This window comes from Geotrypetes seraphini, chromosome 2, assembly GCF_902459505.1.
Source record: "Geotrypetes seraphini chromosome 2, aGeoSer1.1, whole genome shotgun sequence".
Taxonomy (NCBI): domain Eukaryota; kingdom Metazoa; phylum Chordata; class Amphibia; order Gymnophiona; family Dermophiidae; genus Geotrypetes; species Geotrypetes seraphini.
This window is the reverse complement of record NC_047085.1, coordinates 473,069,131-473,085,013: the sequence shown is the minus strand read 5'-3', so window position 1 is coordinate 473,085,013 and position 15,883 is coordinate 473,069,131. Positions and strand designations below refer to the sequence as shown.

General features: G+C 43.8%; 1 protein-coding gene across 5 annotated transcripts in view; it reads right to left on the bottom strand.

Annotated features, from left to right (window-relative positions):
- XYLB (xylulokinase) overlaps positions 1-15,883 on the bottom strand; it is a 162,742-nt gene that overhangs the window by 135,224 nt on the left and 11,635 nt on the right. Inside the window, exon 1 of one of the 5 annotated variants that reach the window (XM_033931697.1) lies at positions 3,531-3,934. The exons of 1 other annotated variant lie outside the window; for it this stretch is intronic. In XM_033931697.1, coding sequence (XP_033787588.1) covers positions 3,531-3,584 — 54 coding nt within the window. In that variant the 5' untranslated portion in view covers positions 3,585-3,934. Of the gene's footprint in view, positions 1-2,908; positions 3,332-3,530; positions 3,935-15,883 lie in introns of those variants that run through there. 3 more of the 5 variants (XM_033931696.1, XM_033931699.1, XM_033931700.1) reach the window with 3 other exon arrangements.

The window sequence follows — 15,883 nt, the reverse complement described above, 5'->3', positions numbered from 1 at the left end:
CTAAGCTCAGCGAAATCATCATCACCCCGATCCTCAAAGACCCTAAAGGACCAATAGACCAAACATCCAACTACAGACCCATTGCCTCTATTCTACTCTATGTCAAAATAATAGAAGGACTAGTTGCCAAATTCCTCACCAATTACCTGGAAAACCAAAACATACTCCATCCCACACAATCCGGCTTCAGAACCAACTTTAGCACAGAAATACTACTAGGATCTCTCTTAGACACAGCCAGACAACATCTCAGCACAGGGAAAAAAATGATGCTCATACAACTAGACCTGACCTCTGCATTCGACCTGGTGGACCATAGCATCCTACTACAAATCCTAGGTACAATAGGTCACAGATAAAGTATACTCATGGTTTAAAGGATTTCTAAAATCAAGAACCTATAGAGTAAAATCAGACAAAGAAAAATCTGAACCTTGGTCAAACCTCTGCGGAGTTCCAAAGGGATCCCCTCTATCTCCTACACTCTTCAACCTCTATACTGTCTCCCTCAGCTCCCACCTGGACAAACAAGGCATAACCTCATATAGCTATGCAGATGACATCTATGCATTCTCGTACCCTTCGATCAACCAAAACCCTCCATGACAGACACAATACACCAAATACTAAAATCAGTAGCGACCTGGATGAAAGATCACAAACTGAAATTGAACCCAGACAAAACTAAATTCATCCTCCTCGAAAACAACAAAATACCAACCATAACCAACATTGAAATTAATGCAATCAATTACTCCATACAACCCACTCTAAAATTACTAGGAATAACAATTGATAGATGCTGCACCATGCAACCACAAATCAATAAAACAATACAAAAATCATTCTCAATCATGAGAAACTTAAGACAAGTTCAGAAATTCTTTAAAAAAAAATCACAATTCCAACTCATAGTACAGTCCCTAATACTAGGCTTACTAGGCTACTGTAATATCCTTTATCTCCCCTGCCCTGCAACAATAACAAAACAACTACAAACAATCCAAAACACAGCACTAAGACTCATCTACTCATTGAAGAAACATGACCACATTACAGAAGCATATCTCAAATCGCACTGGCTTCCAATCTCAACAAGAATACAATTTAAATTCTACTGTCTACAATTTAAGACTTTATACGGAGACAGTCCAAACTACCTGAACAACCGCCTCATCCACAACACCTCAACCAGACATAGGAAAACTCACACCCCATTCTCATACCCCCCCAATTAAGGAGAAACGGAAAAAACTATGATGGCCTACTAGCCACTCAAGCAGCCAAACTAGACAACCAAATCACCAATCTATTGACAGCATCCCTAGACTACAAAACTTTTAGAAAAGAAATAAACACCATACTATTCAAGAAACCCCTGAAAAAGAAATAACACCTCAAGTATCAAACACTGCCTCTCACTAAAGCCAACTACCCTAAACAAATAATCATACTCATTTCTTACTCTCTTTGAAAATGAACAAATCTCTTTTTGGTAAGATCTTTTTGTAATACTTCCTCGATAATTCTTTTGTAATCCGCCTTGAACTGCAAGGTAATGGCAGAATAGAAATCCCTAATGTAATGTAATGTAATAATGGTTAACCATAAAATTAAACTACATAAAGCACATTGTATGCTTCTCAACATTCATTCCTACCAGAAAACAGATAACCCCATGCAAATACGGGACCAAAAACTAAAAGTGCTAATATATACAAACAAACCCAAGATGTAAGACTCTGCATGCAGTACAACCTCAGAGAAAAAAAAAACATGCATTTCTTCCTGAACAGTGCAAAATACAGACAGCAGATGTAAATTCTCAAAACTGACACAATTCAATCACTAAATTTAAAAATAAAATAATTCCCCCTATCTTTGTTGTCTCCCTCCCTCCATGCTGTGCCTTATTTTTGGGCCTGCTCCCGCCTGGCCGTTTTATGCCGCCCCCCGACATTATCTTCGGACCAGCTCCCTCTTCCTCACTGACACATTGCACAAAGCCGCGGGTAGCGGCTCCTCGCACGTCCCACGCCTCATCCAGAAACCTTCCCTCTGACATTGCAACGTCAGAGAGAAGGCTCCCGGTTCAGGCGCAGGGCGCATGTAGGAGCTACTGCCCATGGCTTTGTGCACTGCAGCAGTGGGGAAGAGGGAGCCAGCCCGAAGAGTACGCCGCAACGATCGCACTGCGGACCGGCGGCTGAAGAACACTGTCTCAGGCCCAATGAACGTGCCGGCCCTGTGGACCGGTAGGAAATTTCTGCGGACTGGCACCAGTCCAAGGACCGGAAGTTGAAGAACATTGGCCTAGATGACTCCCTAACAAATACTAACACCACTTAAAAAAAAGAGGGAACAAACCATTTTCATAGTGAAGCTGTAGAAGACTAGTGTGATAAACTTGTACTTTGATGTTCTCCTATTGGAAGTGGTTTGGTCTAGGAATTCAACAAGATGTGGGATCAAAGCAAATCATAGTAACATAGTAAATGACGGCAGATAAAGACCTGAACCATCCATCCAGTCTGCCCATAAGTTATACTCATTAAAAATACATGATTATATTAACTTGTCTCTTCTTTGATATTTCTGGGCCGTAGGCTGTAAAGCTTGGTAAATACCAAGCTTTACAATATTGTCCTAGGTTCCAAATGCTGAAATTGCCGTCCAACCATCCCGTTGTTTGCAGGACATCTACTGTATAGTCTGGCCAGTAACAACCTCCTGTTCCAAATGATACAAAGGTGTGCAACCTGCAGGGAGCACATTTATTCCTAAATTGCACAGTGGCAGGTATAACTCTAACAATATAGTAGTTCACAACCATGATCAAAAAGTCCACTGCATACACGCTGCCAAACTGCTCATTAACATGCAAAAATAAAATATGAGAAAAAGAGACCTCAGAGAAAGATTTTTGCTCCTTATTTTCAACACATCAAGTCCTGCAATGGAGCTAACACAGTTATTGGTCCAAGCGTTGATGGGCAGACTAGAAAGATCATGCTAGTCTCTTTATCTGCCCTCTTTTACAATGGAGGGATAATACTTTGTGCATTTAAAGCTGTGCAACCTCTGGTGCTCTCCACACAGACGTGCAAGTTAGAGTGCTTCTTTTTTTTTTTTTTTTTTTAAGTTCAATAATTTTTATTAAGTATTTTAAAGGATACAAGAATCATTTAAAGTACATAGAGTGCTTCTTATCTGTTCAATATCCCAATCCCACCATTTCCTTTTTTGTCTCTCATCATTATAGCATGCAAACATACTCCCTCTCCCCCCACCCCCCATCCTAATCTGAAAATCGGGAGGAGAGGAGGGAGAATCTCAAATTGCACCAAACAGGAAGAGAGCACAGCAGGGGCAGTTAGAAGTACTGTACAGGAAAAGCAAAGGCTGAGCTTCTCTAAGCAAAACGGGCCACCGAGAAAGAAAGGGACTTAAAAAACAAAAAAAAAAAAACCCGCATAGTGGTTGTTGGCAGAGCCCTAGAGTCGAAGGGCACCGACGCCCCGGCGCTGTACCTGCTGCGTGCTGAAGTCGAAGCCGAGGAAGGTGCGGCGGGGAGCGGAGGCCATGGCGGGGGGAGGGGGGACGCTGAGGCCCTGGGACGGCCTCCCGCGCAATCAGTCCGTGACCGCGAGCGGGTGGTTTTCAGCCCGGGGCCCTTCAGCGCGCGACGGGGGTCACGCGGACAGACACAGCTCGCTTTAGGGCCCGAATCTGGAGCTCGGTGGTTTGAAAAGCACTGCAGGATACGGGTTCCCCCAGTGAAGAAGAAGAAGAAAAAAAATAAACCCCGGTGCTTTTGTTTGTCCTGTTTAAAGCCGTGAACTCTGAGGGAAACATGAAAGGTTAATAATTAAGGATGTTTGGACACCAAAGTTTGAGCAAAACAACTTTCCAGTGTGTTCTGTTTGATTGCATTTCTTTGAAAATTTCATGTAAAAAAAAAAAAAAAAAAAAGCTTAATCTCCGGGTGCTTGTTCTGGAGATTCATTTCATTAGCAAAGCATAACTAGTTATTTTAGCCTTAGTAGTGGGATGTGTAAGGTGACCATTTATTTTTTTCATCAAAAGGGGACATCTATTAATTGTCAGTCCCGCCCCCAACCCTGCCCTAGCCCTGTCCCCAATCCCACCCCCAATTTCTTCCATTCATTTTTCATGTACACATAATATCTTCATATTAATTCATAATGGTAACCTTAAAATTAAAAAAAAAAACTACAAAGCACACTATACGCAGAGAAAATGTTAATTATCATTTATATTTGAGGGGTTTCAAAGATGTCAAGGCAGATCACTTTAAAATATGCAATGTCACCTCAGTAACTATAGAAAAATAGACAAATATAGTGCAAAATATAGACAGCAGATATAAATTCTCAAAACTGACACGTTTTGATCACTAAATTAAAAATAAAATCATTTTTCCTACCTTTGCTGTCTGGTGATTTCATGAGTCTTTGGTTGTGTTTCCTTCTGACTGTGTATCCTTTCTTTCATTTCTTTCTTTCTGCACTCAGTCCCAACAATTGTCCCTTTCTATTCCCTCCCTCCTTCCTTCCTATGTCCTTAGTGCCCCCAGTGCCTCCTTCCCATGCCCATAGTGTCCCCCAATGCCTCTGTCCTGTGTCCTTAGTGTCCCCAGTGTCTCTGTTCTGTGTCCTTAGTGCCCCCAGTGCCTCCTTCCCATGTCCCTAGTGCCCCCAGTGCCTGTCCTGTGTCCCTAGTGCCCCCAGTGCCTCTGTCCTTCGGGCACCGGCATGTCCTATGTGTTGGTGCTGGTGCCAGTGCCCAATCGGGGTAAAGGATTTCGTTTCGGTGCTCGGGGGGATGTAGAATCGCGGGGGAGGGAGGGCGACGTGAGCAGGGGATGCCGAATCGCGGGAGGGGGGTATGGAGCAGCATTGGTGGCCTCAAGGGAGGGGGGGAATGGAGCAGCACCGGTAGCCTTGGGGGGGGGGGAGGCGGAACGGATCAAAGCGAGTTTCCCTTACTTCCTATGGGGAAACTCACTTTGATATACGAGCAATTTGGTTTACGAGCATACTTCTTGAACGAATTATGCTCGTAAACCAAGGTTCCACTGTAAATCTTTGCCCCATTCATCTTATTGTTACTCTGGCAAAAACAACCATAATTCCATCTCTATCAAAAACTACTATTGATAATAATCATTTTTATGTAGTGCTTACGCAGCACTGTACACATTATATGCTGGTAATTTTTTTTTCTGTCCCAAATGGGCTCACAATCTAAAATTGTACTTGGTCAATGGGGTCACAAGAAGCTGTAGTAGGAACTTAACTCAGTTCTGTAGGATCTCAGTTCACTGTACTAACGATTTTCAGGCTACTCCTCCCCAGAAGCCACCTTGGACACCACTGGAAAGGATTTTGTTGAAATCAAATAGGGAGGAGGACAAGGTAAATTGGAGACTTAAATTAAAGAACTATAAACTCTTGATTAAAGAAAAATGTTCAAAACATTATGCACAGAAAATAGGGTCAGCCAAGATAAATAGTAGATAATTATTTAAACTGGTTAATAACTTAACCGATACTACACTGGTTTTAAAAGCGGATAATGAATGCTCGCCGTCTCCTGATACTCTTGCAGAGTTCTTCAGTAATAAAATTTTAGATTTGAGAGCAACATTACAATCTTCTACTTGCAACTATGATGCTTCACAACTTACGGCCTATTTTACAAAGCCACGCAGCAACAGCCCCGAAGCCCTTTAAATCTCTATGGGCTTCGGGGCCGTTAGCACAGCGCTGCCGCTAGCTCGGCTTTGTAAAAGAGGCCGTTAGTTACTTGGAAGATGGCTCAAAGGCTGATATGTCCTGGGATCATTTCCAAGCCCTAGACTGGCACCAATTTTTAAAGTTGTTGAATAAATATGTCAAATCGAACTGTTTGCTGGATGATTGTCCCCCAAATGTAATTTTAAAAAATGCTTTATCTACTTTTAAAGTGGATTTATTTAAATGGGCTATTTTTTCTTTGATTAAGGGACTGTTTCCTGATGAATTGGGTCAAATTTTGGTTACCCCTGTTCTTAAAGATCAGAAGGTATCAGTTGCCACAAAATCCTATTGTAGACCCATAGCAAGCATTACTTTGTTTACCAAATTACTGGATGATTTAGTTAATTTAGAATTAGTAAGTTATTTGGATAAATTTAATATCCTTAATGACCATTACTCGGGATCTAGAACAGGATATAGTACAGAGACCGTCTTCAATGTTTGAGTATCTTCATGGTCTATTTAGCAAAGACACTAGTGCCTTAATTCTTCAGCTAGATTTTAGTAGTGCCTTTGATCTAGTAGATCATGAAGTATTGTTGAGTTGTTTATACACAATAGGACTTTCAGGAAGGGTCTGGAACTGGTTTCAAGGTTTTGTGAAGAAAAGATCTTATCGAGTGATTTGTGACGATAACTATTCTCATTCATGGAGCAACCGATCTGGTGTGCCCCACGGTTCTCCGCTATCGCCTACCTTATTCAACATCTACATTTCCCCTTTAAGACATTTATTACAGAGTTTAAATGTAAAATTTTATATATACACAGATGACATTTCTATTTTAATCCCTCTAAATAATTTTACCACTGAAATTTTAAACCAGATATCTTCTATTATGACTCAGAAAGAACAGTGGACAATTAATTTTAAACTGAAACTCAATATGGAAAAGACCAAACTTTTCTTGGCTAGTCCCAATGACAAAATAAACTCATTGCTTCATCTTAATGGTCATGACTACCCGATTATTAATAATAATAATAACTTTATTTTTGTATACCGCGGTACCACAAACAGTTCAGAATTCTGGGAATCACACTAGACCGACATTTAACACATGAACTTAGTGGTACAAAAAAGCACAGTTACTTACCGTAACAGGTGTTATCCAGGGACAGCAGGCAGATATTCTTGACTGATGGGTGACGGCACTGACGGAGCCCCAGTACGGACAATTTTAGAGTGATTGCACTCTAAGAACTTAGAAAGTTCTAGTTAGGCCGCACCGCGCATGCGCCTTCCCGCCCGACGAAGGCGCACGGTCCCCAGTTAGGATAAGCCAGCTAAGAAGCCAACCCGGGGAGGTGAGAGGGACGCAAGAATATCTGCCTGCTGTCCCTGGATAACACCTGTTACGGTAAGTAACTGTGCTTTATCCCAGGACAAGCAGGCAGCATATTCTTGACTGATGGGTGACCTCCAAGCTAACAAAAAGAGGGATGGAGGGAAGGTTGGCCATTAGGAAAACAAATTTTGTAAAACAGATTGGCCGAAGAGTCCATCCCGTATGGAGAATGCATCCAGACAATAGTGAGATGTGAAAGTATGAACTGAGGACCAAGTAGCAGCCTTGCAGATTTCCTCAATGGAAGTGGAACGGAGGAAAGTTACAGACGGTGCCATAGCTCTAACCTTGTGGCCCGTGACAGAACCTTCCAGTGTCAGGCCCGACTGAGCATAACAGAATGAAACGCAAGCAGCAAGCCAATTGGATAGGGTGTGTTTAGATACAGGATGACCCAACTTGTTAGGATCAAAGGACAAAAACAGTTGAGGAGATGATCTGTGAGGTTTGGTGCGTTCAAGATAGTAAGCCAAAGCACGTTTACAGTCCAATGTATGCAAAGCCTGTTCACCTGGATGAGAATGAGGCTTTGGAAAAAATACAGGTAGGACAATGGACTGATTAAGATGAAAGTCAGACACAACCTTAGGGAGAAACTTTGGATGTGTACGGAGGACCACCTTATCATGGTGAAAAACAGTGAAAGGTGGATCGGCCACTAGTGCATGCAGCTCACTGACCCTCCTGGCAGAAGTGAGAGCTATAAGGAAGACCACTTTCCAAGTAAGAAATTTGAACTGCGCTGTGGCCAAAGGTTCGAAAGGAGGTTTCATTAAAGTAGACAGAACCACATTGAGATCCCAGACCACAGGAGGGGGCTTGAGAGGTGGTTTCACATTAAAAAGTCACCTCATGAACCTAGAAACTAAAGGATGAGCCGAGAGGGGTTTTCCATGAATTGGCTCATGAAAAGCAGCGATAGCACTAAGGTGAACTCTGATAGAAGTAGATTTGAGACCAGAGTTGGACAAGGAAAGAAGATAGTCCAACACCAGTCCCACTGCTAAAGACATGGGATTATGGTGATGTAAGAGGCACCAGGAAGAAAACCGAGACCACTTCTGTTGATAACACTGGAGCGTGGCCGGTTTCCTGGAAGCATCAATGATAGAGCGGACAGGCTGAGAAAGGAGTGAGTGAGCCGAAGTCAGCCCGAGAGATACCAAGCTGTCAGGTGCAGAGACTAGGTTGGGATGCAGTAGGGTCTGCTGATGCTGAGAAAGCAGAGAAGGAAACAGTGGAAGAATTATAGGTTCCCTGGAACTGAGTTGAAGTAGAAGGGAGAACCAATGTTGCCTGGGCCACCATGGAGCAATGAGAATCATGGTGGCGTGTTCCCTCCTGAGCTTGAATAATGTCCGCAGCATGAGCGGTAGAGGAGGAAATGCATATAGGAAGAGATTAGTCCAATCCAGAAGAAATGCATCGGGAGCCAGACGGTGAGGAGAGGAGAGTCTGGAGCAAAACATGGGCAGCTGATGATTGTGAGGAGCTGCAAAGAGGTCCACCTGAGGAGTGCCCCATTGAGCGAAGATGGACTGGAGAGTCAAGGGGTCGAGAGTCCATTCGTGAGGTTGGAGAATTCTGCTGAGATTGTCTGCCAAGAAATTCTGCTCCCCTTGAATGTAGACAGCCTTCAGGTATAAATGACGAGCTGTCGCCCAAGACCAAATCCATTGTGCTTCCTGACACAACAGGCAAGAGCCCGTCCCTCCCTGTTTGTTGATGTAGTACATTGCAACTTGATTGTCTGTGCAAATAAGAAGTACTTGAGGAAAGAGAAGATGTTGAAAAGCCTTGAGGGCATAAAACATTGCTCGGAGTTCCAGGAAATTGATGTGGTGTTTCTTTTCCTGAGCAGTCCAAAACCCCTGAGTTTGGAACTCGTTCAAGTGAGCTCCCCAAGCATAAGGGAGGAATCTGTGGTGATGACTAGTTGATGAGGAGGTAGATGGAATAGCAGACCTCTGGATAGATTTGAAGATGTCAACCACCAACGAAGCGACTGTCAAAGAGACGAGGTCACAGATATGTGTTGTGAGCAAGGATCCGTCGCTTGTGACCACTGAGTCGCTAGGGTCCATTGAGGAGTACGTAGGTGGAGACGTGCGAAGGGGGTGACATGTACTGTGGAAGCCATGTGCCCCAAGAGCACCATCATGTGATTCGCAGAGATTGTAATCTGTTGAAACACCTGCCGACAGAGATGAAGGATGGTCTGAAGGCAGTTGGATGGAAGAAACGCCCTCATCAGAACAGTGTCCAGAATGGCTCCTATGAATTGAAGTCGTTGGGTTGGAATGAGATGCGACTTGGGTAGATTGATTTCGAATCCCAACAGTCGAAAAAAGTGAATGGTCTGATTGGTGGCAAGCAGAACCGCCTGAGGTGAATGAGCCTTGATTAGCCAGTCGTCCAGATAAGGGAAGACTTGAAAATTGTGAGAGCGGAGATAGGCTGCTACCACAATCAGACACTTGGTGAACACCCTGGGAGAGGAGGCCAGACCGAAGGGTAGCACCTTGTACTGATAATGATGTTGATTGATGAGAAAGCGGAGATATTGCCTGGACGTCAGATGAATAGGAATATGTGTGTAAGCCTCTTTGAGATCGAGGGAGCATAGCCAGTCGCCCTGAGTAAGAAGAGGGTAGAGGGTGGCAAGAGAGAGCATTTTGAACCTCTCTTTGACCAAACATTTGTTGAGATCTCTGAGATCTAAGATGGGTCTGAGGTCTCCGGTCTTTTTGGGAACTAGAAAGTACCTGGAGTAAAATCCCTGACCTTGCTGATCTTGAGGAACTTCTTCGATGGCATTGAGAAGAAGGAGGGATTGAACCTCTTGAGCGAGAAGGAGGGACTGAGACTTGTTGGAAGCAAACTCTTTTGGCAGGCCTAACGGCGGAGGAGTCTGAAAATTGAGGGAGTAGCCGTGGGCTATGATCGAGAGCACCCACTGGTCGGTGGTGATTACTTCCCATCGAGAGTAAAAAATGTTTAGTCGACCTCCTATGGGCTGTGGAAGAGGACAGGAGGGAGAAAGACTGGCAATGCCCTGGAGAAGGGAGTCAAAAGGGCTGTGTTGGCTTCGTCTGAGTGACAGGCTTGATGGCAGGCTGCTGTTGCTGACGAGCCTGTTGATGCTGTTGCCGTTGCCTCCGAGGTTGAGGAGGATGAGGCTGAACCGGCCGAGCAGAAAACCGCCTCTGATATGAAGGTTGCTGTCTAAAAGGACGAGGAGGAGGAGGCTTCTTCTTATTTTTCAACAAGGTATCCCACCTCGTCTCATGGGCAGAGAGTTTTTGAGTGGTGGTATCCATAGACTCTCCAAACAGCTCGTCACCCAGGCAGGGGGCATTGGCAAGGCGGTCCTGGTGATTCACATCAAGGTCTGATACTCGAAGCCATGCTAATCGTCTCATCGCCACAGACATAGCCGTGGCTCAGGATGTGAGTTCAAAAGTATCATAGATGGAACGGACCATAAACTTCCTGAGTTGCAAGAGACTGGAAGTGCATTGTTGAAATGCAGGAAGTTTACGGTCAGGAAGATACTTTTGAAAAGAGGCCACTTGTTGAATTAGATGTTTCAGGTAAAAAGAGAAGTGAAAGGCATAATTACCTGAACGGTTGGCCAACATTGCATTTTGGTAAAGCCTTTTGCCAAATTTATCCATGGCCTTGCCCTCTCTACCAGGAGGGACAGAGGCATACACACTAGAGCCTGCCGATTTTTTGAGGGTTGACTCCACCAGCAAAGATTCATGGGGCAGCTGGGGTTTGTCAAACCCTGGAATAGGAATTACTTTATAAAGCGATTCCAGCTTCCTAGGGGCTCCTGGAATGGTTAGAGGAGTTTCTAAATTTTTGTAAAAAGTTTCCCTCAAGATGTCATGGAGGGGCAACTTTAAAAATTCTTTAGGAGGCTGGTCAAAATCCAAAGCATCAAGAAATGCCTTGGATTTTTTAGAGTCAGACTCTAGAGGGATGGAAAGGGTGTCTGACATCTCCTTAAGAAACTTGGTGAAGGATGAGTGCTCTGGCTTACTAGCAGGATCCTGCACCGATGGATCATCCTCATCCGAGGAATAATCTGCCTCGGTACCGAGAGGGTCAGAATCATCCCACAAATCAGGGTCCCGTACCGATGAAAGACGACCCTGAGAAAGGGGAGTAGAAGGTTCGGTATGCTTATTCTTGCACACCGATTTACCTGATCGCATGGACACCATACCGGGTGATTGTACAGCGGTACGGGTGTCAGAGAACGGTACCGGCTCAGAAGTCGAGTAAGCGGTGCGTCGAAGAGACTTCGGTTCCGCTGAGAGAACAGGCATAGAGACAGATTTTTGCGGTGCCGATAATGTCGATGCCGACAGAATAGGCTGTTCGACAATCGGCACCGAAGGCTCAGTAGGTACCGACACTGGAAGGTGTGGAGTTAGTAGAGCCGGAAGCAAGTGTTGTAATTGCTCCTTAAGCTGGGCCTGAAGGATGGATGCTATTCTCTCATCCAAAGAAGGACCCAATGGCACCGGTACCGCTTTTTTCTTGCTCGGTACCTGCGGTGCAGCTCGACGCTCAGGTGAAGTCGATGCCGATGAAGAGGCAGTGACTTCAATGGGAGCGGAGCGTTTGCGGGGCCGGCGCGCAGTCTGCAGGACTTGACTCACTGCTTGTTCGACTGGCGGGCCAAGGACAGTAGGGGATGGCTTCTTAGCCGGCTTACCTACAGGGTGCGACACCAAGGATGGATCTTGCGGCGTCGAAGTCACCGGTGCCGATTTAGAGGAAGTTGTCGGTGTCGATGTCGGAGGAACTTCCATGGCGGCACCGAAAAGAATCCGCTGTTGGATTTGGCGATTCTTTAGAGTTCTCTTTTGGAGAGAACTGCAGCGGGTGCACGTTTCAGCCCTATGGTCTGGGCCCAGACACTGAAGGCACCACTTGTGCGGGTCGGAAAGGGAAATAGGACGTGCACACCGCTGACACTTCTTGAAACCCGGTGAAGGGAAATACGGCCGTAGCAAAATTGAAGCCCGAGGCTTCGATGGTGCCAACAGGCACCGCCGGGGCCGACCGGAAAAGAGTCGAAAAAAATTGACTTTTTTTTTTTTTAAGAAAAGAAAGAAAACAAGAACGGGAACACTTCACGACAAGAAATAACGCGCGAGCGGGAAGGCGAGAAAAATGAGAAAAAATTTTCCAACAGCCGTTGGAAACACGCGTCTTCTTAGCTCCGCGGAAACTAAGAAACTGGGGACCGCGCGCCTTCATCGGGCGGGAAGGCACTCGCGCACGCGCAGTGCGGCCTAACTAGAACTTTCTAAGTTCTTAGAATGCAATCACTCTAAAATTGTCCGTACCGGGGCTCCGTCGGTGCCGTCACCCATCAGTCAAGAATATGCTGCCTGCTTGTCCTGGGATAATGCTTTTTTACATTGTGGAAATTAAGAACCATTAAAAAATATTTTGATCCTTTATTGTTCAGACTATTGGTGCAGGCATTCGTTTGATCTATTTTAGACTACTGTAACATCATCTATTTAGGAGCACCTCAAAAAATTATAATGAAATTAAGGATGATTCAGAATACAGCTGTTCAATTGATTTTTGGTCTAAAAAAGAATGACCATATTAGTCCATATTATCGTTTACTTCATTGGCTGCCTTTGGAGGCAAGAGTATTATTCAAATTTTTCTGTATCTGCTTTAAGCTGATACCGGGATTGTCTCCAGCTTACCTTTTTCCTCATTTTGTGTTGCATAGACCATCAAGAGAAACTAGAAACTTCTACTTATTTGCTTATCTAAAAATTAATGGGTCTAGATATAAGACCTTCTTAGATAGGACCCTAGCATTTCAAGCTGGTAGGTAACAATCTTGGTTAAGTAAATGTATTCAGCAAGCTATGTTATCCTATTGCTGTTTTCGGAAATTAATTAAGACCACTTTGTTCGATAAGTTTATTACTTAATGAGAGTTTTATTATTGAAATTCTATTTTACAAATATTTGTATCTTTTACTCTATTATTGTATTTCGCTGATTGTCCAGCTCTTTTTAGTGTAAACCGCCTATATTTTTAGTGTAAACCGCCTAGAACTTTTGGTTATGGCGGTATAAAAGAATAAAGTTATTATTATTATTATTATTATTATGATAGGAGCTAGGATGCTCTGCCTCACTTAAGGGGAAACAGATCTCGACAGCAGTACATCTATCCTGTTGAAGGGTCAAGTTTTGAGGTTGCCCTCAACTCCATTTTCCAAGGTTGTGCCACCTATGCAGTTGACTTAGCAGTCTTTTGGTCAGTACTTCAGTAGTTCATGCTGCCCCCTGCAGAGAAAAGCACAGTTTTGTGAAACTTTACAAGAGGGCCATGCTGGCTGCTGTGATGCAAACACACAGCCAGGAGAATCTACCCCGTCACAGTAGAACAAGAGAAACCAGAGAGGGCGACTTGTGGTGCTCAATATCTTTTATTCGCATTCAAGACTCAACACGTACTTGTTTTGGCCACAAGGCCTGCTTCAGGAGTCTTATAACTGAAAATTCAAACCAATTGTCAGAGTGTGCAAATGAGCATAACTGCTCTGTGAATGATGCTTCGATCTAATGAAACCGCTTAATTATTAGGTTGAAGCGCCATTCACAGAGCGGTTATGCTATGAGAAACACTTCAAGGACAAGGTGGAATCCAACCTGAACTTGGCATAGGACATGGATGAAGGTGGGCTGTGGCTGAGGAATGATTTCAGCCGAAGCACCAATGCACTTGTCTGTCCTGCCCTTCAGAAAGCTGGGTCTGGAGCCAAGTCAGGGAGGCCTGCCTCCTGGCTGCGCAAAGTTTGCTGTAAGTATAATAAATCAACATGTAACATCCAAGGGTGCAAGTTCAAACACCTGTGTGCCATCTGCCCCAAAAAGCCTCAAGCAAACCAAGGAGCAAGCTTAAAGGCCTGATGCCTTTTGCAAGGCTCCCTCTCCAATTTTTATTCATAACATGTTGCTGTGGCTGAAGCAACCCACAGCAAAACAGACATACTGTAGATACCTCCATATGGATATATAGAAGGATTGGAAAGAATTCCATGAACCATGGTCCACATGCTTTCCCTACTTGTTTTCCATGCACACTGCACTAGTTTTCAAAGTATAAGTACACATATACTCTCATGCTTCCTCTTTGATAAGGAAACCAATGAAGGTGGCAGAGCCAGACACTGTGCTCTACATCTTTCTTTGCTGCTGCAACCACCATTAGTGATAGAGAAGGGGAAGCACAGTGATCGTTTGCATGAGGTGGTAAAAATCACTTGAAAAGAGCTCATAGAGGCTATGAGGTTCATAATCGAAACGGAAAAGCGTCTAAAAACCCATCCAAATCAGCATTTGGATTATCAAAAAGACAGGTCATCCAAGCACCGATAATCGAAACGGGTTTTAGACATATCTAAAAGCAGCTTAGGCCTTTTCCCTGCTAGAGTGAAAAGGGACGTTTTTGAAGGAGTGGTTAGTCGTCCTACAGCGATAATCGAAAGCTGAACGAGACTTCCTAGAGACAGAATTTATATGTTGTGTCTTAGGCAATTTAAAAACAGGTCTAAGTGCCAGGAAGGTATTAAAAGTGACCAGATAACCACTGTAGGGACAAAGTAAAGACCCACATACACTCCCTAGTGATCACTTGCATTCATGCTGGAAAATGTGCACCCCCCAAAAAAAACCAACCCTACTGTACTGCCATATAAGTGGTACCTGCAGCTATGAGAGCTATTGGGGTGCTAGACAAGTGGGTATAATGGGTTTTGGAGGGCTCACATGACCTATAAGGGAGTTGGGGTGAGATGTTTATGTGGCACCCTTTTTGTAAAGTTCACAGCAGTGCCCTGTAAGATGCTAGCGACATAGGCCCAAAACGGACTTTGATGGGGGGGGGGGGGGTTATTATGCCGCTCCAAATTACTACTACTACAATTTATCATTTCTATAGCACTGAAAAGTGTACGCAGCGCTGTACATTTAATTTAATACAATCTAATTTGGACAGATTCAGAGTTGGGGAATTTCTGGTAGAAGGAATGATAACTATGGGTAAAGGTGTCTGACAGTGAGTGGGAGTTAAGAGTTGAAAACAGCATCAAAATGTTAATAGAAAAAACTCTTTTTAAAGTAGACCCAGTATGTTAAAAATTCATTTGCATAAGGTAATTTAAACACAGCTGTAATAAAGAGATTTATTCTTTGTTTACTGTACTTAAATTGTACCTTATTTGCTTGCAGGTATACAAGCAAAAGTCAGCAGCAGACTGCTTGGTTAGCCACCAAAAAAAAACACACAAAACTGTGTAGGATGATAGGCCCTTTATTATGGGTAACAGTGATTAGGCTGTCCTTGAAAATGTTTAAAATCATATTACATGTGATATAAACAGTACTTAAAAACCTGAAATATTGGGAAAAAAGCCACAAACAATGAACTCCCTCTTAATAAATACCTTCTGGAAATGTCAGCAGGCACTAACAGCGCTGCTATAAACTCTGCCAGCAAAGCCGGATACTTTCAGTCCTCACTGCATCTTGCCCTTGGGAGCTACCAAACGGTTTGGTTTCCAGGATATCCACAACAAATATTCATGCAGTATATCGCATAGGATTGATCTATGAACCAAGCTAATTTAAGAGAGTGCCGGTTAGCCTGTACACTGG